At 44.8% G+C, this 22028-nt stretch overlaps 1 protein-coding gene across 2 annotated transcripts; it reads left to right on the forward strand.

Moving 5' to 3' along the window:
- The first annotated feature begins 320 nt into the window (after window positions 1–320).
- cd99 (CD99 molecule) lies at window positions 321–21988 on the forward strand. Of its 2 annotated transcripts, XM_030129557.1 has the most exons (11): window positions 324–719; window positions 6537–6563; window positions 6733–6774; window positions 6895–6930; window positions 7039–7107; window positions 10137–10214; window positions 11077–11109; window positions 11187–11210; window positions 16279–16395; window positions 16527–16577; window positions 21219–21988. In XM_030129557.1, the coding sequence occupies exons 1-11, from the start codon at window positions 653–655 to the stop codon at window positions 21245–21247; spliced, it is 573 nt and encodes a 190-aa protein (XP_029985417.1). In that variant the 5' UTR covers window positions 324–652; the 3' UTR covers window positions 21248–21988. The 2 variants fall into 2 exon arrangements, with proteins under 2 accessions (XP_029985419.1, XP_029985417.1); XM_030129559.1 differs by lacking the exons at window positions 16279–16395; window positions 16527–16577; window positions 21219–21988 and adding an exon at window positions 11989–13239 and having other exon boundaries at window positions 321–719.
- Window positions 21989–22028: the final 40 nt, after the last annotated feature.

Genomic DNA, 22028 nt, shown 5'->3' on the forward strand with positions numbered 1-22028 from the left:
TTTGATGAAGGTTCGGGTTCGGGTACAAACACCCGAAACAGGCCCGGTTTTCTCCGAACCTGATGATGTTCTGGGAACGAACCTGGAGCCGAACCAAAGCCGAACCCGAACCCTATCAGCTGATCGTTTTACTAGAGTTCGGTTCAGTCCGCTTTGATTCACACAAGAACAAAACCTTAAATGACCGCATTGGTCAACGGAGTTCCGCACGGCTCCGGAAACAGCCGAACCCTGGACACGGTGGGCGGGGTCACCTCTAAACTTCACCAATACCCCGTGAACGCACCACACCCACTGAAACCGAACACGGTCCGAAAAAAAAAAAAAAAAAAAAAAAAACACCGTGAACGCACCACACCCACGGACTGAAACAGAACACGGTCCCAAAAAAAGAACAGACACCCAGACCCGGATAGGACCCCAAGACCCAGACCCGGACCCGGATCGTAAAAAAAAAAAAACTGATCCGAACCGAAAAACCAGACCCGGACCAAAAAAAAAAAAAAAAAAAAAAACAGAGCCGGACCAAAAGACCCAGGACCAGGACGCACTGGGACCCCGAAGTCCCTGAAGGCCTCCAGAACCTTGAGACCGGATCCAGTGGAGTTTAAAAAGAACCAGAACCTGAACCAGAATCAGAACCAGATCCAGAATGAAGCTGACTTTAAGGGTCCTGGTTCTGTTTGGTCTGGTGACCGGAACACTGAGCCAAGGATTTGGTGAGTGTCAAATTCCATCAAATTAAACCCAATGTTATTTTATTTCTATAGTTCCAAATCATAACCACAGTTCTCTGATGACACTTTCCATCTAGAACTGGTCTAAAGCAGACTGAAGACCATTTACACAAACCAGCAGAATCCAGCTGGGACTAAGAGACTGGGTTAGACTGGGTTAGTTTAGACTAGTTTAGGCTAGTTTGGATTAGTTTATTGCAAAGGGTTAGACTAGTTTAGATTAGTTTGGACTAGTTTAGATTAGTTTAATTTGGACTGGTTTAGTTTGGACTGGTTTAGTTTAGTTTATTACAGAGGGTTAAACTAGTTTAGATTAGTTTGGCCTAGTTTAGTTTAGTTAAGTTTGGACTGGGTTAGTTTGGACTAGTTTAAACCTAAATCCCCTCTGTTAACTTAGCTCTGTTAGCTTAGCTCTGTTTTTAGACTGAAAACTCCAACAGTTAAACTTTAAATCACCTCTGTTAGCTTAGCTCTGTTTTTAGACTGAAAACTCCAACAGTTAAACCTTAAATCACCTCTGTTAGCTTAGCTCTGTTAGCTTAGCTCTGTTTTTAGACTGAAAACTCCAACAGTTAAACCTTAAATCACCGCTGTTAGCTTAGCTCTGTTAGCTTAGGTTTTTAGCTTAGCTCTATTTCCTGTTGGTTTGTGTCATCAATAACTGAATTACAGATCTGTTTGAATCCAACAAACAAGTTCAGAACTATTTAGTCTGAACCACGGATCAACAAACGGAAACTATAGCAACCATAAGAACATCCCATAATAACTGTAGTCTGAACCATGGATCAACAAATGGAAACTAAGGCAACCGTAAGAACATCCCATAATAAGTGTCCATTTCCATTGTATCCAGTTCAGTCCAGTTTGAACAGTTTGGTTCTTTATGGTTCTCATGCTCACAGTGACTCTAGTGGTCACATACATGTGCAGCTGTGGGACAACTGCACACATGTAACCATGGCAACGGCCTCAGTAGAGGAAACCACTGCACACATGTAACCATGGCAACGGCCTCAGTAGAGGAAACCACTGCACACATGTAGCCATGGCAACAGCCTCAGTAGAGGAAACCACTGCACACATGTAACCATGGCAACGGCCTCAGTAGAGGAAACCACTGCACACATGTAACCATGGCAACGGCCTCAGTAGTGGAAACCACAACCCAACGACAGACACTGACAGTAGAAAAAGTGTTTCGCACAGACAGGACGGTAACTGTGGGTGAGAGTTCAACAGGAGAATCAGAGTCAGCTGTAGTTTCCTGTTTTGAAAACACCATTCATTCATTCATTCATTCATTCATTCATTCATTCTAATCTGATCCTAATAAGCACATACAGATGCAGGGGTTCCAGTCTAAATACTAAACACATACAGATGCAGGGGTTCCAGTCTAAATACTAAACACATACAGATGCAGGGGTTCCAGTCTAAATACTAAACATATACAGATGCAGGGGTTAAACCGTAGTCCTTATTTTTTAGTAAACTGCACAAACTGGTCACTAATGAGTCACAGCATCCACAACACCAGTTGCCATAGCAACCATCACAACAGACTGATTTCCTGATTGACAGGAACACCCAAACACTGAGCACATGAAAGAAAGAAAGAAAGAAAGAAGAGAAAGTGAAGTAGAAAGAAAGAAAAAGAAAGAAAGAAAGAAAGATAGAAAAGAAAGAAGGAAAGAAAGAAAGAAGAGAAAGAAAGGAAGAAAGAAAGAGAGAGAGAGAAAGAAGGAAAGACAAGAAAGAAGGAAAGAAAGAAAGACAGAGAGAAAGAAAGACAGACAAGTAAAGGACAGATAGGTAAAGGACAGACAGATAAAGGTAGGGCTGCACGATTTTGGCAAAAAAAAAAAAAAAATCCCAAATTTTTCCTCTAAAAACTCAATTTTCGATTTCGATTTTTGGGTAAAACTATAAAAGCCAACAGAAGTCAGCATGTGGTTTTCATGAGCAGCCCATAATGCAAGGCACTGCTCTGACTAAATCTGTGATGGGATCATGTGATGAACCCACAGAGGTTTAATTTTTCTGAATTAAATCTTTATTGAATGAAGTCGAGTATACACACAATGTATACAAGGAAATAACAGAAGTTTGTCAGGGGGAATACACTATAATACAATGTCCAAATCAGAGCAAATACTGAATGTTTTTACAGCCTTTTGTTCCAGATTTATCGAACAGCATTAAATAAAGTTCAACATCTTTCAAAAAATAAATAATATTTGGTTTTGTGTTACAGAACTTACATTTGTGAATGAAAAATTTAGCAAGAAAGAGGACTAAATTAATTTTTATTTATTTATTTATTTATTCATTTATTTATTTATTTATTTTTCTGGGTATCTGGTCCACAGCAGTGATCCCAGTGTCAGTCAGTGACAGGCATCAGTCGTGTGTGTGTGGACCAGGTTCATATGAGTGATCCACATGGTTCTGTTTAAATATGAGTGATCCCCATGTGGTTCTGTTTAAATATGAGTGATCCACATGGTTCTGTTTAAATATGAGTGATCCACATGTGGTTCTGTTTAAATATGAGTGATCCCCATGTGGTTCTGTTTAAATATGAGTGATCCACATGGTTGTTTAAATATGAGTGATCCACATGTGGTTCTGTTTAAATATGAGTGATCCACATGTGGTTCTGTTTAAATATGAGTGATCCACATGGTTCTGTTTAAATATGAGTGATCCACATGGTTCTGTTTAAATATGAGTGATCCACATGTGGTTCTGTTTAAATATGAGTGATCCACATGGTTCTGTTTAAATATGAGTGATCCACATGTGGTTCTGTTTAAATATGAGTGATCCACATGGTTCTGTTTAAATATGAGTGATCCACATGTGGTTCTGTTTAAATGAGTGATCCACATGGTTCTGTTTAAATATGAGTGATCCACATGTGGTTCTGTTTAAATATGAGTGATCCACATGTGGTTCTGTTTAAATATGAGTGATCCACATGTGGTTCTGTTTAAATATGAGTGATCCACATGTGGTTCTGTTTAAATATGAGTGATCCACATGGTTCTGTTTAAATATGAGTGATCCACATGTGGTTCTGTTTAAATATGAGTGATCCACATGGTTCTGTTTAAATATGAGTGATCCACATGTGGTTCTGTTTAAATGAGTGATCCACATGGTTCTGTTTAAATATGAGTGATCCACATGTGGTTCTGTTTAAATATGAGTGATCCACATGGTTCTGTTTAAATATGAGTGATCCACATGTGGTTCTGTTTAAATATGAGTGATCCACATGGTTCTGTTTAAATATGAGTGATCCACATGTGGTTCTGTTTAAATATGAGTGATCCACATGGTTCTGTTTAAATATGAGTGATCCACATGTGGTTCTGTTTAAATATGAGTGATCCACATGTGGTTCTGTTTAAATATGAGTGATCCACATGGTTCTGTTTAAATATGAGTGATCCTCATGTGGTTCTGTTTAAATATGAGTGATCCACATGTGGTTCTGTTTAAATATGAGTGATCCACATGGTTCTGTTTAAATATGAGTGATCCACATGTGGTTCTGTTTAAATATGAGTGATCCACATGTGGTTCTGTTTAAATATGAGTGATCCACATGGTTCTGTTTAAATATGAGTGATCCTCATGTGGTTCTGTTTAAATATGAGTGATCCACATGTGGTTCTGTTTAAATATGAGTGATCCACATGTGGTTCTGTTTAAATATGAGTGATCCACATGTGGTTCTGTTTAAACTGGAGGATCTGTGCGTGGAACAGACCGACCCAGGACACACTGGAGGGTTCTATGTGTGGACCAGGTTAATATGAGTGATCCACATGGTTCTGTTTAAATATGAGTGATCCACATGTGGTTCTGTTTAAACTGGAGGATCTGTGCATGGAACAGACCGACCCAGGACACACTGGAGGGTTCTATGTGTGGACCAGGTTAATATGAGTGATCCACATGGTTCTGTTTAAATATGAGTGATCCACATGTGGTTCTGTTTAAATATGAGTGATCCACATGTGGTTCTGTATAAATATGAGAGATCCACATGTGGTTCTGTTTAAATATGAGTGATCCACATGTGGTTCTGTTTAAATATGAGTGATCCACATGGTTCTGTTTAAATATGAGTGATCCACATGGTTCTGTTTAAATATGAGTGATCCACATGGTTCTGTTTAAATATGAGTGATCCTCATGTGGTTCTGTTTAAATATGAGTGATCCACATGTGGTTCTGTTTAAATATGAGTGATCCACATGGTTCTGTTTAAATATGAGTGATCCACATGTGGTTCTGTTTAAATATGAGTGATCCACATGGTTCTGTTTAAATATGAGTGATCCACATGTGGTTCTGTTTAAACTGGAGGATCTGTGCGTGGAACAGACTGACCCAGGACACACTGGAGGGTTCTATGTGTGGAGCTGGTGGATGTGTGTGGGCAGTGGGCTGTGTGGGCTCCTCTGCTGAGGCTGAGGACCCCAAGACCCAGACCTGGACCCAGTTCGGTACGGATCCGGGACAACGTAAGATGAATGATCCGCATGCAGTTCTGTTTCAGTTGTGGGATCCGTGTGAAGCCACGGCTTATATTGGTATAAGTACTGTGGGCTCATGAACACATTTAAAGTCCAGTCATTACACAGACTTCTGTGACAGACCGCTGTCACTGATAGGAGGAGGAGCCTACGGGAGCCTGGAGGAGGAGCCTGGAGGAGGAGCCTACGGGAGCCCGCAAGTGCGCAGCCCGGAAGCACGAGACAGATGAAATTGATTTTACGATTTCCCTTTTTTAAAAATCGTCCTTATTAAAAAATCTGATTTTGATTTAAAATTGATTAATCGTGCAGCCCTAGGTAAAGGACAGACAGGTAAAGGACAGACAGATAAAGGACAGACAGGTAAAGGACAGACAGATAAAGGACAGACAGATAAAGGACAGACAGGTAAAGGACAGACAGGTAAAGGACAGACAGATAAAGGACAGACAGATAAAGGACAGACAAAGGACAGACAGGTAAAGGACAGACAGATAAAGGACAGACAAAGGACAGACAGGTAAAGGACAGACAGATAAAGGACAGACAGGTAAAGGACAGACAGGTAAAGGACAGGTCGAACACACAGATGTTTTAAACTCCAACTAAACAGTAAAAACACTCAGAGCACAGACCTCCACCAAGGCAGATCTGCCCCCCCCCCCCCCCCCCATCACCCCCAAAATTTGATCATTTCTTTCTTGTGCCAGAATCAACATTTACTGAAAATTTCATGAAAATCCATCCATAACTTTTGGCGTTATCTTACTAACAAACAAACAAACAAACATGCACGCACACAAAGCAAAGCAATCACAATACCTCCTGGAGGTAACCAGTGCGTTGTGGGTACTGCACCAGTGCATTGTGGGTACTTACACAGAGGACAAAGGGACAACAGCTGCTCATTGGTTGTTTTAAAGCTGATTTTTGCACATTTTAAATCTTTGACCACAACTTTCTGAGATTCAACACAGTTCAACAGGAGTGTGTCATCTGCATACAGAGCAATATTGAAATGATTCAAGGTTCATGAAAACAGTGAAGTGAATGGGCCCAGAAGTGATCCCAGAGGAACACCTCCATCTACCACTCAACAGTCCTCCTACTGGTGGGAACACAAATACTTTTATCCAGCTGTTATACTTGGCTGAGTCTATATCCAGCTGTTAGACCGGCCCCGGCTCAGTCTACTAACAGCTGAACTTGTTGAATTAACAGTCTTGTATTTTTTTTTTTTTTTTAGATCTGTCCGACGCTCTGGACGACGTTGGTGAGTTTGTGTCTGTGGAACCAGAATCATTCCATATTTAACATCTACACTGACATTCAACACCAAGGAAGACAGTTGAATTCCATTAAAAACTGAGTCTGATCAATAATCAGATCATTTCACTGTGTCTCTAACATTTACATATTTATTTATTTTTCTTTTTTTTCAGCACCGACTCCTGCCAAACCCAAGGATCCACCAAAAAAGAACGGTTTGTATTTGAGTTCAATATTTACAGGAGTTCATGAGTTGAATGTGTTTGAACAGCTGAATGTGTACCATTGAACAGATGTTGTACCAGTTGAATCTGTTGTATTTCCTGTCTCTACAGATGACTTCACTTTGGACCTGGCAGATGCGTTTGATGGTAACTCCTCCTCCATCTGTAACTCCTCCCCCTTCTGTAGCTCCTCCCTTTCTTTGGATGACGGACACCTTTAACGGTTCAACTGTGTTCAATTGTGTGTTTGTGCAGATTCGGACCCCAAACCCCCCACAGCCAGACCACCTGCCCCGGTGCCCCCCAAGACTGGAGGAGGAGGAGGTGGGTGATCCGGCTCTGGGTCCACTGTGGGGTTCATCTGGTCCCCCTATAGTCAGAACACACCCCCTTGTCCCACTTGTTAGGCCCGAGCCGAGTAAAGCCGGCGCAGGGCGTATTGAGTCTGCAGTGGGCGCATGGGGACGAAATCGCCAGTGACGCGGTCGCCTTTCGCCACTGTCGCCACTCTCACACATATTCACATTCACGGCACTGAGACCTTTCCGACGATGTATATGACATGTGCACAAATCGCATATTTACACCTGCTCAGAATGAATGGGAGTCAATGGGACACGCGCACTCGGGGTTAGTCACATGGGTGTAAGTGCACGACACGTGACATCTGACCCCACAGGCATGTGGGGGACCTCGAGAACTTTCAAAAAAGGGCAAAAAAGTGGTTGCCATAGAAACGGCTATATTGTTCTTGCTCAGATTATTATTATTATTTTTTTTTTTTTTTTTGTCTTATTTTTCTTTCTCCTGCGCTTTGAGCTCAATTTTGACCCTCTGAACATTTACGAAAACTCACCAAATTTTGCCTAAAATTCAGAAGTGTGAGAAATTGAATTTACATATAGGTTTCGTAGATGTCGGTAAAGAAATGTTGCTCATAGCGCCCCCTACAGATTTATATATACAAAATTTTGTTCAGTTCGGACATACGAACACTGATTTGTCTCAAATCAATTGTCAATGTCCCAGGCCTAAACCCATTCATTAGAAGACACAAAATTTGGGGCTACAGCACCACCTGCTGAACGATGAGCATACTTCCACTGGACGTGCCCTTGGCGAGGGCCTTTAGATGCCGCTTGCGGCTTTAATTTTTTTTTTTTCTTTCTCCTGCGCTTTGAGCTCAATTTTGACCCTCTGAACATTTACGAAAACTCACCAAATTTTGCATAAAATTCAGAAGTGCGAGAAATTGAATTTACATATAGGTTTCGTAGATGTCGGTAAAGAAATGTTGCGGCACCGCCCCCTTGAAAAGTGGAAATGCATTGCGCCAATGGAAGCACGTCCAACATAAAGTTTGTCGTAGAGCCACAAAAATCGGTACACAGATTCATCATGAGGAGACAAACAAAAAATATTATTATGGCCACGCCCCTAAACCAACCCTTAGTCGGCCATATTGGATTGAAATTTCCAAAATGCTGAGTCAGCGTTTTCGCTGACGTTGTATTTTAACTATCTCCTACTAAGCCGTTTGGCCGAATGAGCTCAAAATCGGTGTACAGTATCTAGAGAAGTGGGGCATCAAAAGTTAGCCGAATTTTTCGAATAGGCATCACTGTTTTTGTGTGACGAGGTTGCAAACTTTGCGAAGTTTTCTCGAAAATTTACCATCACAAAAATTGCTTCAGCTCAGACATACGAACACCGATTTGGCTGAAATTTGACTCAGACGTCTATCTCCCAGGCCTACACCCATTTATTAAAAGAAATTGAAATTTCGCACTATAGCGCCCCCTACAAATGTACATTTACAAAAATGACATCAGTTCGGACATATGAACACCGATTTGGCTCAAATGTAACTCAGACATCTGTCTCCAAGGCCTACACCTATTTATCAAAAGAAACTGAAATTTTGCACTACAGCGCCCCCTACAAAAAATTTTTAAATATTTTTTATTAAAATTGCTTCAGTTCGGACATACGAACACCAATTTGGCTCAAATTTGACTCAGACGTCTATATCCCAGGCCTACCCCCATTTATCAGAAAAATTTTAAATTCGGCGCCATAGCGCCCCCTACAATGTTACCTTTACGAAAATTAGTTCACGTTAGACATGCGAACACCAATTTGTTTCAAATTTGAATCAGTTGTCAATCTCCCAGGCCTACACCCATTTATCAAAAGAAATTACCACTTCGCTCAGTAGCGCCCCCTACAAATTTACCTTCACGAAAATTGCATCAGTTCAGACATACGAACACCGATTTGGCTCAAATTTGACTCAGTGGCACATCTCACAGGCCTACACCCATTCAATGGAACACATTGAATTTTGGCTCATAGCGCCCCCTACAGATTTATGTATACAAAATTTTGTTCAGTTCGGACATACGAACACTGATTTGTCTCAAATCAATTGTCAATGTCCCAGGCCTAAACCCATTCATCAGAAGACACAAAATTTGGGGCTAGAGCGCCACCTGCTGAACGATGAGCATACTTCCACTGGACGTGCCCTTGGCGAGGGCCTTTAGATGCCGCTTGCGGCTTTAATTGTGTTTGATGTTGTTTGTTTGTTTGTTGTTTCAGGTGGTGGATCTTTGTTGTGTTTGATGTTGTTTGTTGTTTCAGGTGGTGGATCTTTGTTGTGTTTGATGTTGTTTGTTTGTTGTTTCAGGTGGTGGATCTTTGTTGTGTTTGATGTTGTTTGTTGTTTCAGGTGGTGAATCTTTGTTGTGTTTGATGTTGTTTGTTGTTTCAGGTGGTGGATCTTTGTTGTGTTTGATGTTGTTTGTTTGTTGTTTCAGGTGGTGGATCTTTGTTGTGTTTGATGTTGTTTGTTGTTTCAGGTGGTGGATCTTTGTTGTGTTTGATGTTGTTTGTTGTTTCAGGTGGTGGATCTTTGTTGTGTTTGATGTTGTTTGTTTGTTGTTTCAGGTGGTGGATCTTTGTTGTGTTTGATGTTGTTTGTTGTTTCAGGTGGTGGATCTTTGTTGTGTTTGATGTTGTTTGTTGTTTCAGGTGGTGGATCTTTGTTGTGTTTGATGTTGTTTGTTTGTTGTTTCAGGTGGTGGATCTTTGTTGTGTTTGATGTTGTTTGTTTGTTGTTTCAGGTGGTGGATCTTTGTTGTGTTTGATGTTGTTTGTTGTTTCAGGTGGTGGATCTTTGTTGTGTTTGATGTTGTTTGTTTGTTGTTTCAGGTGGTGGATCTTTGTTGTGTTTGATGTTGTTTGTTTGTTGTTTCAGGTGGTGGATCTTTGTTGTGTTTGATGTTGTTTGTTTGTTGTTTCAGGTGGTGGATCTTTGTTGTGTGTTTGATGTTGTTTGTTTGTTGTTTCAGGTGGTGGATCTTTCGGTGACTCAGATTTACTGGATGTCAGTGGAGGAGACTACAAACCAGACGGAGGGAAATCAGGAGGTAATGCATCAGAAAAAATACAGAAATATAAAGAAAAAAAAACGAGGTAACGCATCATCAAATATAAAGAAATATGAAGAAAAAAGAGAGAGAAGGACAAAAAAATAAAGGAGGTAACGCATCAAACACAGGAGAATGACATTCTCTCTCTCTCTCTCTCTCTCTCTCTCTCTCTCTCCTCTCTCTCTCTCTCTCTCTCTCTCTCTCTCTCTCTCTCTCTCTCTCTCCTCCTCTCTCCTCTCATCTCTCTCTCTCTCTCTCTCTCTCTCTCTCTCTCTCTCTCTCTCTCTCTCTCTCTCTCTCTCTCTCTCTCTCTCTCCGGCTGACTCACACTGTCCCTCTCCCTCCCTCTAACACCCCCCTCCCCTGTTTTGTGGTTTCCATGACTCCAGCTGACTCACACTGCCACCCCCACCCCACCCCACCCCCGTACATGTTTTCTGTGTTCATTTATAGTCACAGGAACTGGACCAGTTTGAACACAATCAGCTGATTGGAGTCCAGTAGTCTGGTCACTTCCTGTTTGGGTCTGGACTCATGTCATAATACAGTCCCGTCCAGTTCAGTCCAATCCAGTCCAGTCTAGTCCAGTCCAGTCTAGTCCAGTCTAGTCCAGTCCAGTCTAGTCCAGTCTAGTCCAGTCCATTCTAGTCTAGTCCAGTCTAGTCCAGTCCAGTCCAGTCTAGTCCAGTCCAGTCTAGTCCAGTCCAGTCTAGTCCAGTCTAGTCCAGTCCATTCTAGTCTAGTCCAGTCTAGTCCAGTCCAGTCCAGTCTAGTCCAGTCCAGTCCAGTCTAGTCCAGTCTAGTCCAGTCCAGTCTTTGGAGGACGTACTTCTTATCAGTGTGTGTGTTTTGAATGCAGGTCGTGCAGCGGACCCAGGATATGATCCACAAGGTAAGAAACACACTGAGGACATGATCTGGACCAGGACCAGTATCAGTATCTGAACTCAGTTGCTGTTGTTCTTTCAGGTGGAGTGGATCAGCCTCAGGGGGGTAGGACCATCTGTTTGTTTGTTTGTTTGTTTGGGTCCATCTGTTTGACTGTTCTTCTTCTGTGCTGCTGCTGCTGATGCGTTTCCTGTCTGTGTGTGTGTGTGTGTGTGTCTGCGTGTGTGTGTGTGTTGTTTGGATGCATCTCCATGGAAACCATTCCCTCTGGAGCTGTGATTAGTCAGTTCCTGTTTCCTGTCCTCAGATCTGTGGGTTCAGACCAGTTCTGGTGTCAGTGGGGGTCTGATCCAGTTCAGGTGTGATCCAGTTCAGGTCTGATCCAGTTTAGGTCTGATCCTGTACAGATCTAATGCTAATAATGCTAATCCATGTGGTTCATCAGGTCCATCAGGTCCACGTGGTCCATCAGGTCCATGTGGTCCATCAGGTCCATGTGGTCCAGGTCACATTTATTCCCTGACTCGGAACCAATTAGTGAATTAAATGAACAAATAAACATGACAGAACCAGGGAGCAGAACCCGCTAGAACCCAACAGAACCCACTAGAATCCACTAGAACCCAACAGAATCCAACAGAAACCACTAGAACCCAACAGAACCCTCTCAAACCCAACAGAATCCACTCAAACCCAACAGAACCCACTCAAACCCAACAGAACCTGTTAGACCAGGGTCCAGTCACTGTTCTCAGGCCTGGCCTTGTTAGAACCCATTGGACCTCAGTAGAACCCGTTGGACCTCAGTAGAACCGGTTCTTCTTGGTGTTGGCCCCCAGTGGTCTCGGTTCTTAAACCTGCCCCCCTTTGTGTGTGGTTGCAGGTCCAGACCTTCTGTGGGCCCACATCCTGAAGATGCTAACGCTAAGCGCTAACGTTCCGGAGGAGTTCTACCTGTGGATGTCCAACCTAAAGAACACACTCACACCTGTGGTAGAACGAGTCCTGGACCTGCTGCAGGCCCTGCCTGGACCCTAGACTGGGTTAGGGTTAGGGGGGTAGGGAACGAGTCCTGGACCTGCTGCAGGCCCTACCCGGACCCCCCATGGGTTAGGGGGTTGGGGGGGTTAGGGTTAGTCCACGTCCACGTCTTGAATCTCAGGAGCTGCTAAAGTTTACAGCCACACAACAGAACGCAGTGTTCCATGTGACCTTTAACCCCAGCCTGTCCTGGACCCTGGTTCCTCTCAGTGACCTTTGACCTCTGTTCACTCCTCAGATGTTCTGGATAGCACATTTATATGTGGGTGATTCTGGTCCAAATCTGACTAATCTTGGTTCTTGGGGGTTCTAAAGGGTTCTGGTCCAAATACTCTAAAGGTTCTAAAGGGTTGTGGTCTAAAGGTTCTAAATGGTTCTGGTCCTTCATTCTGAACTTCATCAAACTCATTAAATGTAACTTTCATGGACAAGTCTGTCATATTCCATCTTCTATTAACAGACATTTGTTGTTGTTCCAACTGGTTGGTACTAAACGATCATATATGGTTCCAATAAACTGTCTTTATAATAATGGTTTTGTTGGACTGATGTTTGTACTATGAACGTAGACTGAAACTTCTACTGTTAAAGGTGAGTAAGACTGGGTTTAAGGGAGGTCTGTTAGAGGTTCGGAATAGTCATGTAATCATGTGGTGGTGTCAGGACACGCCCCCCTTAACCTCAGCAGCTGTTGGCTCACATTCCCACAGAACCCATATGAACCTGTATGAACCTGTATGTGGTCTGGTCCAGTCTGTTCACAGAAAACCTCACTTAGACCAGACTAACATAGCTGTGATGCTAACTCCTGGTCTTTGCTGTAGCTGTGATGCTAACTCCTGGTCTTTGCTGTAGCTGTGATGCTAACTCCTAACTGTAGCTGTGTTGCTAGCCCTAACCCTCCACACATGTGACCTGTGCTTGTGTGTAACCCGAGGCTGTCCTCTGATGTTAGCTCTAATGTGTTGCTAGCTCGTATGTGTCTCTTTTAGCTTGTCTGTGTTTGTGTTAGCTTGTCTGTTTCTCTGTTAGCTTGTCTGTGTCACCGTTAGCTTGTGTATGTCTCTGTTAGCTTGTCTGTGTTACCTTGTCTGTGTCTCTGTTAGCTTGTCTGTGTCAGCTTGTCTGTGTCTCTGTTAGCTTGTCTGTGTCTCTGTTAGCTTGTCTGTGTTACCTTGTCTGTGTCTCTGGTAGCTTGTCTGTGTTAGCTTGTCTGTGTCTCTGTTAGCTTGTCTGTGTTAGCTTGTCTGTGTCTCTGTTAACTTGTCTGAAGTCTGTGTTAACTTGTCTGTGTCTGTGTTAGCTTGTCTGTGTCTCTGTTAGCTTGTCTGTGTCTGTTAGTTTGTCTGTGTTAGCTTGTCTGTGTCTATGTTAGCTTGTCTGTGTCTGTGTTAGCTTGTCTGTGTCTGTTAGCTTGTCTGTGCCTGTGTTAGCTTGTCTGTATCTGTGTTAGCACTAATGTGTCTCTGTTAGCTTGTCTGTGTCTCTGTTAGCTTGTCTGTGTTACCTTGTCTGTGTCTCTGTCAGCTTGTCTGTGTCTCTGTTAGCTTGTCTGTGTTAGCTTGTCTGTGTCTGTGCTAGCTTGTCTGTGTCTCTGTTAACTTGTCTGTGTTAGCTTGTCTGTGTCTCTGTCAGCTTGTCTGTGTCTCTGTTAGCTTGTCTGTGTTAGCTTGTCTGTGTCTCTGTTAGCTTGTCTCTGTCTGTGCTAGCTTGTCTGTGTCTCCGTTAACTTGTCGATGTCTCTGTTAGTTTGTCTGTGTCTGTGTTAGCTTGTCTGTTTCTCTGTTAGCTTGTCTGTGCCTGTGTTAGCTCTAATGTGTCTCTGTTAGTTTGTCTGTGTCTGTGTTAGCTTGTCTGTTTCTCTGTTAGCTTGTCTGTGTTTGTGTTAGCTTGTCTGTGTCAGCTTGTCGGTATCTCTGTTAGCTTGTCTGTGTTAGCTTGTCTGTGTCTCTGTTAGCTTGTCTCTGTCTGTGCTAGCTTGTCTGTGTCTCTGTTAACTTGTCGATGTCTCTGTTAGTTTGTCTGTGTCTGTGTTAGCTTGTCTGTTTCTCTGTTAGCTTGTCTGTGCCTGTGTTAGCTCTAATGTGTCTCTGTTAGTTTGTCTGTGTCTGTGTTAGCTTGTCTGTTTCTCTGTTAGCTTGTCTGTGTTTGTGTTAGCTTGTCTGTGTCAGCTTGTCGGTGTCTCTGTTAGCTTGTCTGTGTTAGCTTGTCTGTGTCTCTGTTAGCTTTTCTGTGTCTGTTAGCTTGTCTGTGTCTGTGTTAGCTTGTCTGTCTGTGTTAGCTCTAATGTGTCTCTGTTAGCTTGTCTGTGTCAGCTTGTCTGTTTCTCTGTTAGCTTGTCTGTGTTAGCTTGTCTGTGTCTGTGTTAGCTTGTGTGTGTTAGCTTGTCTGTGTCAGCTTGTCTGTGTCTCTGTTAGCTTGTGTGTTAGCTTGTCTATGTCAGCTTATCTGTGTCTCTGTTAGCTTGTGTGTGTTAGCTTGTCTGTGTCAGCTTGTCAGTTTCTCTGTTAGCTTGTGTGTGTTAGCTTGTCTGTGTCAGCTTGTCTGTTTCTCTGTTAGCTTGTCTGTGTCAGCTTGTCTGTGTCTCTGTTAGCTTGTCTGTTTCTGTTAGCTTGTCTCTGTTAGCTTGTCTGTGTCTCTGTTAGCTTGTCTGTGTTAGCTTGTCTGTGTCTCTGTTTTCTTGTCTGTGTCTCTGTTAGCTTGTCTCTGTTAGCTTGTCTGTGTCTCTGTTTTCTTGTCTGTGTCTCTGTTAGCATGTCTCTGTTAGCTTGTCTGTGTCTCTGTTAGCTTGTCTCTGTTAGCTTGTCTGTGTCTCTGTTAGCTTGTCTCTGTTAGCTTGTCTGTGTCTCTGTTAGCTTGTGTGTTTTAGCTTGTGTGTGTCTGTGTTAGCTTGTCTGTTTCTCTGTTAGCTTGTCTGTGTTAGCTTGTGTGTGTCTGTTAGCTTGTCTGTTTCTCTGTTAGCTTGTCTCTGTTAGCTTGTCTGTGTCTCTGTTAGCTTGTCTCTGTTAGCTTGTCTGTTTCTCTGTTAGCTTGTGTGTGTTAGCTTGTCTGTGTCTCTGTTAGCTTGTCTGTGTTAGCTTGTGTGTGTCTGTGTTAGCTTGTCTGTTTCTCTGTTAGCTTGTGTGTGTTAGCTTGTCTGTGTCTCTGTTAGCTTGTCTCTGTTAGCTTGTCTGTGTCTCTGTTAGCTTGTGTGTTTTAGCTTGTGTGTGTCTGTGTTAGCTTGTCTGTGTTAGCTTGTGTGTGTCTGTGTTAGCTTGTCTGTTTCTCTGTTAGCTTGTGTGTTCTGTAGTTGTCGTCGTCCACACCCAGCTGTGACTCACTGCTTTAATCTGCTCCAGGGTGTTGGTCTGGGTGGTGTCACATTCCTATTGTGTGGTTGTGTACTGTTGTGTATTATTGTGCAGTGTTGTGTAGCTCCGCCCTCAGGGTGTGGTCTGCTCGTCTTTCTGCTTTAATCCTCCTGGTGTCTATGGTTTATTTACTGCTTCAGCTCACATGTTTCACATGTTTCAGATTTTCCAGTTGAACACATTCAGTCTGTGAACAGTGAACTGCTGACACCTGCAGGAATACTGCTGTCATTACAGCAGTGGGACGTTCAACACCATCACACAGGCGGCACACCACAGCTACCAACACTAACCACAGATGTAGAACATGAGGCAGATTTACTGGTCAGATGTGTTTGACTGTGTGAACACATTTGGGTTTAAAGGTGCTGCAGACTTCCTGTCCAGTGGTTCCTCCCACCTGTCCATCCTCAGTATCATTCGTCTGTTCGTCTGTCTGTCATTCCTCAGCTGAATCTGTTGCATTCTGGTCAACAGTTTAGTGCCATCCACCACAAACAAAACCATGTGTTTACATTCAGACCGGTCTGGATGTAAACACAACAGATTCAGCTGAGGAATGACAGACAGACGAACAGACGAATGATACTGAGGATGGACAGGTGGGAGGAACCACTGGACAGGAAGTCTGCAGCACCTTTAAACCCAAATGTGTTCACACAGTCAAACACATCTGACCAGTAAATCTGCCTCATGTTCTACATCTGTGGTTAGTGTTGGTAGTTCTGGTCCAGTCCAGTCCAGTTCTAACCCTGTGGTTCTGGTTCTGTTGGTTCTAACAGAAGCTGGTTCTGGTCAGATCGCTGGTATTGTCAGTGCAGTTGGAATGGCTCTGCTGGGAGCGGCATCCAGCTACTTCGCCTACCAGAAGAAGAAACTGTGTTTTAAGATGCAGGGAGGTGAGTGAACCTAACCCAGGTTTAAGGTCAACCCTAACCCGGGTTTAAGGTCAACCCTAACCCGGGTTTAAGGTTAACCCTAACCCGGGTTTAGTTCAGTTTGTCCTGACTTTCACATGTGCTGTGTTCAGGTGCCGACCCAGAGAGTGGGAAAAGCCACGGGACTCACTCCGAACCCCAAGGTACAACCCTAACCCTAGACCCTAGACCAGGGGTGTCAAACATGCGTCCTGGGGGCCAAAACCGGCCTGCCAAAGGGTCCAGTCCAGCCCGTGGGATGAATTTGCAAAAATTACACTTCAGATATTAACAATCAAGGATGTGGAACTCATTTTAGTTCAGGTTCCACATACAGAACAATGTGATCTGAACTAAAATAACAGCAGAGTAACCCATAAATAATGACTCCAAATTGTCTTAGTTTATTGTGAAAAATATAATATTACATTAATGCTATAAATAATGACAACTCCATATTTTTCTCTTTGTTTTAGTGTAAAAACTTACATTAAATATGACAATATTAACATTTACCAACTGTCCTTTAACAATAAAATCTGAAAAATCTGAAATTTTGTATGTAACATTTTAACATGATTCTTCCTGTTCTTAAATCTTTGGTGCCTTTGTAGATCCAGTCCATAATATGCATGTAGAAATGGGAAGTTGAGGTGTAATATTGTTGAAATTGCACATATTTTTCTCAAGAAATCTCAGTTTTCTCAGGTTATTCACATCAGTTTTGTTTGGATAGTTTGTAAATGTACATATTTTTATAATTTAATGTTGATTGCACTAAAACAAAGAGACAAATTTGGAGTCGTCATTATTTACAAGTTATTCTGCTGTTGTTTTACTGGTTCAGCCCACTGCAGACCAGTTTGGGCTGAACGTGGAACTGAACTAACAGGAGTTGGACAGCCCTGCCCTAGACCCTAACCCTAGACCCTAACCCCAGACCCTAGACCCTAACCCCAGACCCTAGACCCTAACCCTAGGCCCTAACGCTAGACCCTAACCCCAGACCCTAGACCCTAACCCTAGACCCTAACCCCAGACCCTAGACCCTAACCCCAGACCCTAGACCCTAACCCTAGGCCCTAACGCTAGACCCTAACCCCAGACCCTAGACCCTAACCCCAGACCCAGACCCTAGACCCTAACCCCAGACCCTAGACCCTAACCCCAGACCCTAACCCTAGACCCTAACCCCAGACCCTAGACCCTAACCCCAGACCCTAGACCCTAACCCCAGACCCTAGACCCTAACCCCAGACCCTAGACCCTAACCCCAGACCCTAGACCCTAACCCTAGACCCTAACCCCAGACCCTAACCCTAGACCCTAACCCCAGACCCTAGACCCTAACCCCAGACCCTAGACCCTAACCCTAGGCCCTAACGCTAGACCCAAACCCTAGACTCTAACCCTAGACCCTAACCCCAGACTCTAGACCCTAACCCTAGACCCTAACCCTAGACCCCAGACCCTAGACCCTAACCCTAGACCCAAACCCTAGACCCTAACCCTAGACCCTAACCCCAGACCCTAACCCCAGACCTTAACCCCAGACCCTAGACCCTAACCCCAGACCCTAACCCCAGACCCAAACCCCAGACCCAAACCCTAGACCCAAACCCTAGACCCTAACCCCAGACCCTAACCCTAGACCCTAACCCCAGACCCTAGACCCAAACCCTAGACCCTAACCCTAGACCCTAACCCCAGACCCTAGACTCTAACCCTAGTCCCTAACCCTAGACCCTAACCCCAGACCCTAGACCCTAACCCTAGACCCTAACCCCAGACCCTAGACCCTAACCCTAGACCCTAACCCTAGACCCAAACCCTAGACCCTAACCCTAGACCCTAACCCCAGACCCTAACCCCAGACCCTAACCCCAGACCCTAGACCCTAACCCCAGACCCTAACCCCAGACCCAAACCCCAGACCCAAACCCTAGACCCAAACCCTAGACCCTAACCCCAGACCCTAACCCTAGACCCTAACCCCAGACCCTAGACCCAAACCCTAGACCCTAACCCTAGACCCTAACCCCAGACCCTAGACTCTAACCCTAGTCCCTAACCCTAGACCCTAACCCCAGACCCTAGACCCTAACCCTAGACCCTAACCCCAGACCCTAGACCCTAACCCTAGACCCAAACCCTAGACCCAAACCCTAGACTCTAACCCTAGACCCTAACTCTAGACCCTAACCCCAGACCCTAGACCCTAACCCCAAACCCTAGATTCTATCCCTAGACCCTAACCCTAGACCCTAACCCCAAACCCTAGACTCTAATGCTAGACCCTAGACCCTAACACTAGACCCTAACCCTAGACCCTAACCCTAGACCCTAGACTCTAACGCTAGACCCTAGACCCTAACCCTAGACCCAAACCCTAGACTCTAACCTTAGACCCTAACTCTAGACCCTAACCCCAGACCCTAGACCCTAACCCCAAACCCTAGACTCTAACCCTAGACCCTAACCCCAGACCCTAGACCCTAACCCCAGACCCTAGACCCTAACCCCAGACCCTAGACCCTAACCCCAGACCCTAACCCTAGACCCTAACCCCAGACCCTAGACCCTAACCCCAGACCCTAGACCCTAACCCCAGACCCTAGACCCTAACCCTAGGCCCTAACGCTAGACCCTAACCCCAGACCCTAGACCCTAACCCTAGACCCTAACCCCAGACCCTAGACCCTAACCCCAGACCCTAGACCCTAACCCTAGGCCCTAACGCTAGACCCTAACCCCAGACCCTAGACCCTAACCCCAGACCCAGACCCTAGACCCTAACCCCAGACCCTAGACCCTAACCCCAGACCCTAACCCTAGACCCTAACCCCAGACCCTAGACCCTAACCCCAGACCCTAGACCCTAACCCCAGACCCTAGACCCTAACCCCAGACCCTAACCCTAGACCCTAACCCCAGACCCTAGACCCTAACCCCAGACCCTAGACCCTAACCCTAGACCCTAACCCCAGACCCTAACCCTAGACCCTAACCCCAGACCCTAGACCCTAACCCCAGACCCTAGACCCTAACCCTAGGCCCTAACGCTAGACCCAAACCCTAGACTCTAACCCTAGACCCTAACCCCAGACTCTAGACCCTAACCCTAGACTCTAACCCTAGACCCCAGACCCTAGACCCTAACCCTAGACCCAAACCCTAGACCCTAACCCTAGACCCTAACCCCAGACCCTAACCCCAGACCTTAACCCCAGACCCTAGACCCTAACCCCAGACCCTAACCCCAGACCCAAACCCCAGACCCAAACCCTAGACCCAAACCCTAGACCCTAACCCCAGACCCTAACCCTAGACCCTAACCCCAGACCCTAGACCCAAACCCTAGACCCTAACCCTAGACCCTAACCCCAGACCCTAGACTCTAACCCTAGTCCCTAACCCTAGACCCTAACCCCAGACCCTAGACCCTAACCCTAGACCCTAACCCCAGACCCTAGACCCTAACCCTAGACCCTAACCCTAGACCCAAACCCTAGACCCTAACCCTAGACCCTAACCCCAGACCCTAACCCCAGACCTTAACCCCAGACCCTAGACCCTAACCCCAGACCCTAACCCCAGACCCAAACCCCAGACCCAAACCCTAGACCCAAACCCTAGACCCTAACCCCAGACCCTAACCCTAGACCCTAACCCCAGACCCTAGACCCAAACCCTAGACCCTAACCCTAGACCCTAACCCCAGACCCTAGACTCTAACCCTAGACCCTAACCCTAGACCCTAACCCCAGACCCTAGACCCTACCCTAGACCCTAACCCCAGACCCTAGACCCTAACCCTAGACCCAAACCCTAGACCCAAACCCTAGACTCTAACCCTAGACCCTAACTCTAGACCCTAACCCCAGACCCTAGACCCTAACCCCAAACCCTAGATTCTATCCCTAGACCCTAACCCTAGACCCTAACCCCAAACCCTAGACTCTAATGCTAGACCCTAGACCCTAACACTAGACCCTAACCCTAGACCCTAACCCTAGACCCTAGACTCTAACGCTAGACCCTAGACCCTAACCCTAGACCCAAACCCTAGACTCTAACCTTAGACCCTAACTCTAGACCCTAACCCCAGACCCTAGACCCTAACCCCAAACCCTAGACTCTAACCCTAGACCCTAACCCTAGACCCTAACCCCAAACCCTAGACTCTAACGCTAGACCCTAGACCCTAACACTAGACCCTAGACCCTAACCCTAGACCCTAACCCCAAACCCTAGACTCTAACGCTAGACCCTAGACCCTAACACTAGACCCTAGACCCTAACCCTAGACCCTAACCCTAGACCCTAACCCCAGACCCTAGACCCTAACCCTAGACCCTAACCCTAGACCCAAACCCTAGACTCTAACCCTAGACCCTAACTCTAGACCCTAACCCCAGACCCTAGACCCTAACCCCAAACCCTAGACTCTAACCCTAGACCCTAACCCCAAACCCTAGACTCTAACGCTAGACCCTAGACCCTAACACTAGACCCTAGACCCTAACCCTAGACCCTAACCCTAGACCCTAACCCCAGACCCTAGACCCTAACCCTAGACCCTAACCCTAGACCCAAACCCTAGACTCTAACCCTAGACCCTAACTCTAGACCCTAACCCCAGACCCTAGACCCTAACCCCAAACCCTAGACTCTAACCCTAGACCCTAACCCCAAACCCTAGACTCTAACGCTAGACCCTAGACCCTAACGCTAGACCCTAGACCCTATCAGTCCAGTGCCCTAACCATCTGTATTAACACTGTGTTGTGTTTGTGTTTTTTCAGTTCTCAGTAACCTGCTCAACACCTCCTAAACATCAGCGCTGACCTCCGAGGGTTCCTACTGGTCAAGGGGGTTCCACCCTTTGAACAGACTCCGCCTCTAAAACTGTCAATCTGCCTTTTCTTTAGTGTGTGTTTGGGTTTTAACTGACTGTACATGAACGCATCACCTTTACTATCATCACCACGTGGGCAGGATTTGGAAGCACTAAGCCCCTCCCACTTGTCAGAAGGATCAAACAAACTGTTGTTTTTTTTTTTGTTTGTTTTTTCATGTGGATGTTTTTGGCACTTTAAATGTTTAAGGGTCAATTTTTCAGCCTTTGATTTTGTCCAGCTATTAGTCATAAGTTTTCATCTTATTTTGTCCAGATATTAGTCGGATGTTTTCGTCTTATTTTGTCCAGATATTAGTCGGATGTTTTCGTCTTATTTTGTCCAGATATTAGTCGGATGTTTTCGTCTTATTTTGTCCAGATATTAGTCGGATGTTTTCGTCTTATTTTGTCCAGATATTAGTCGGATGTTTTCGTCTTATTTTGTCCAGATATTAGTCGGATGTTTTCGTCTTATTTTGTCCAGATATTAGTCGGATGTTTTCGTCTTATTTTGTCCAGATATTAGTCGGATGTTTTCGTCTTATTTTGTCCAGATATTAGTCGGATGTTTTTCTCTGACCCACAGAGGTTGAACTCTGCTTCAGACTCTGCTTCAGTTTTCCTGTTTCTGTTTCTACTTGAATGTTCCTGTTCAATAAAGTGGATTTGTCTGGATCTGGATCAAGTTTTTAATCAGAAAAAAAAAAAACACTGT

Source organism: Sphaeramia orbicularis, unplaced genomic scaffold (assembly GCF_902148855.1).
Source record: "Sphaeramia orbicularis unplaced genomic scaffold, fSphaOr1.1, whole genome shotgun sequence".
NCBI classification, from domain to species: Eukaryota; Metazoa; Chordata; class Actinopteri; order Kurtiformes; family Apogonidae; genus Sphaeramia; species Sphaeramia orbicularis.

Excerpts from the sequence above, each read along its gene's own strand:
- cd99 (XM_030129557.1), top strand. The coding sequence starts at position 653 with ATGAAGCTGACTTTAAGGGTCCTGGTTCTGTTTGGTCTGGTGACCGGA. Across the intron at positions 6,564-6,732 it reads CGACGCTCTGGACGACGTTG|CACCGACTCCTGCCAAACCC; the intron begins GTGAGTTTGTGT and ends CTTTTTTTTCAG. Across the intron at positions 11,110-11,186 it reads CCCAGGATATGATCCACAAG|GTGGAGTGGATCAGCCTCAG; the intron begins GTAAGAAACACA and ends TTGTTCTTTCAG.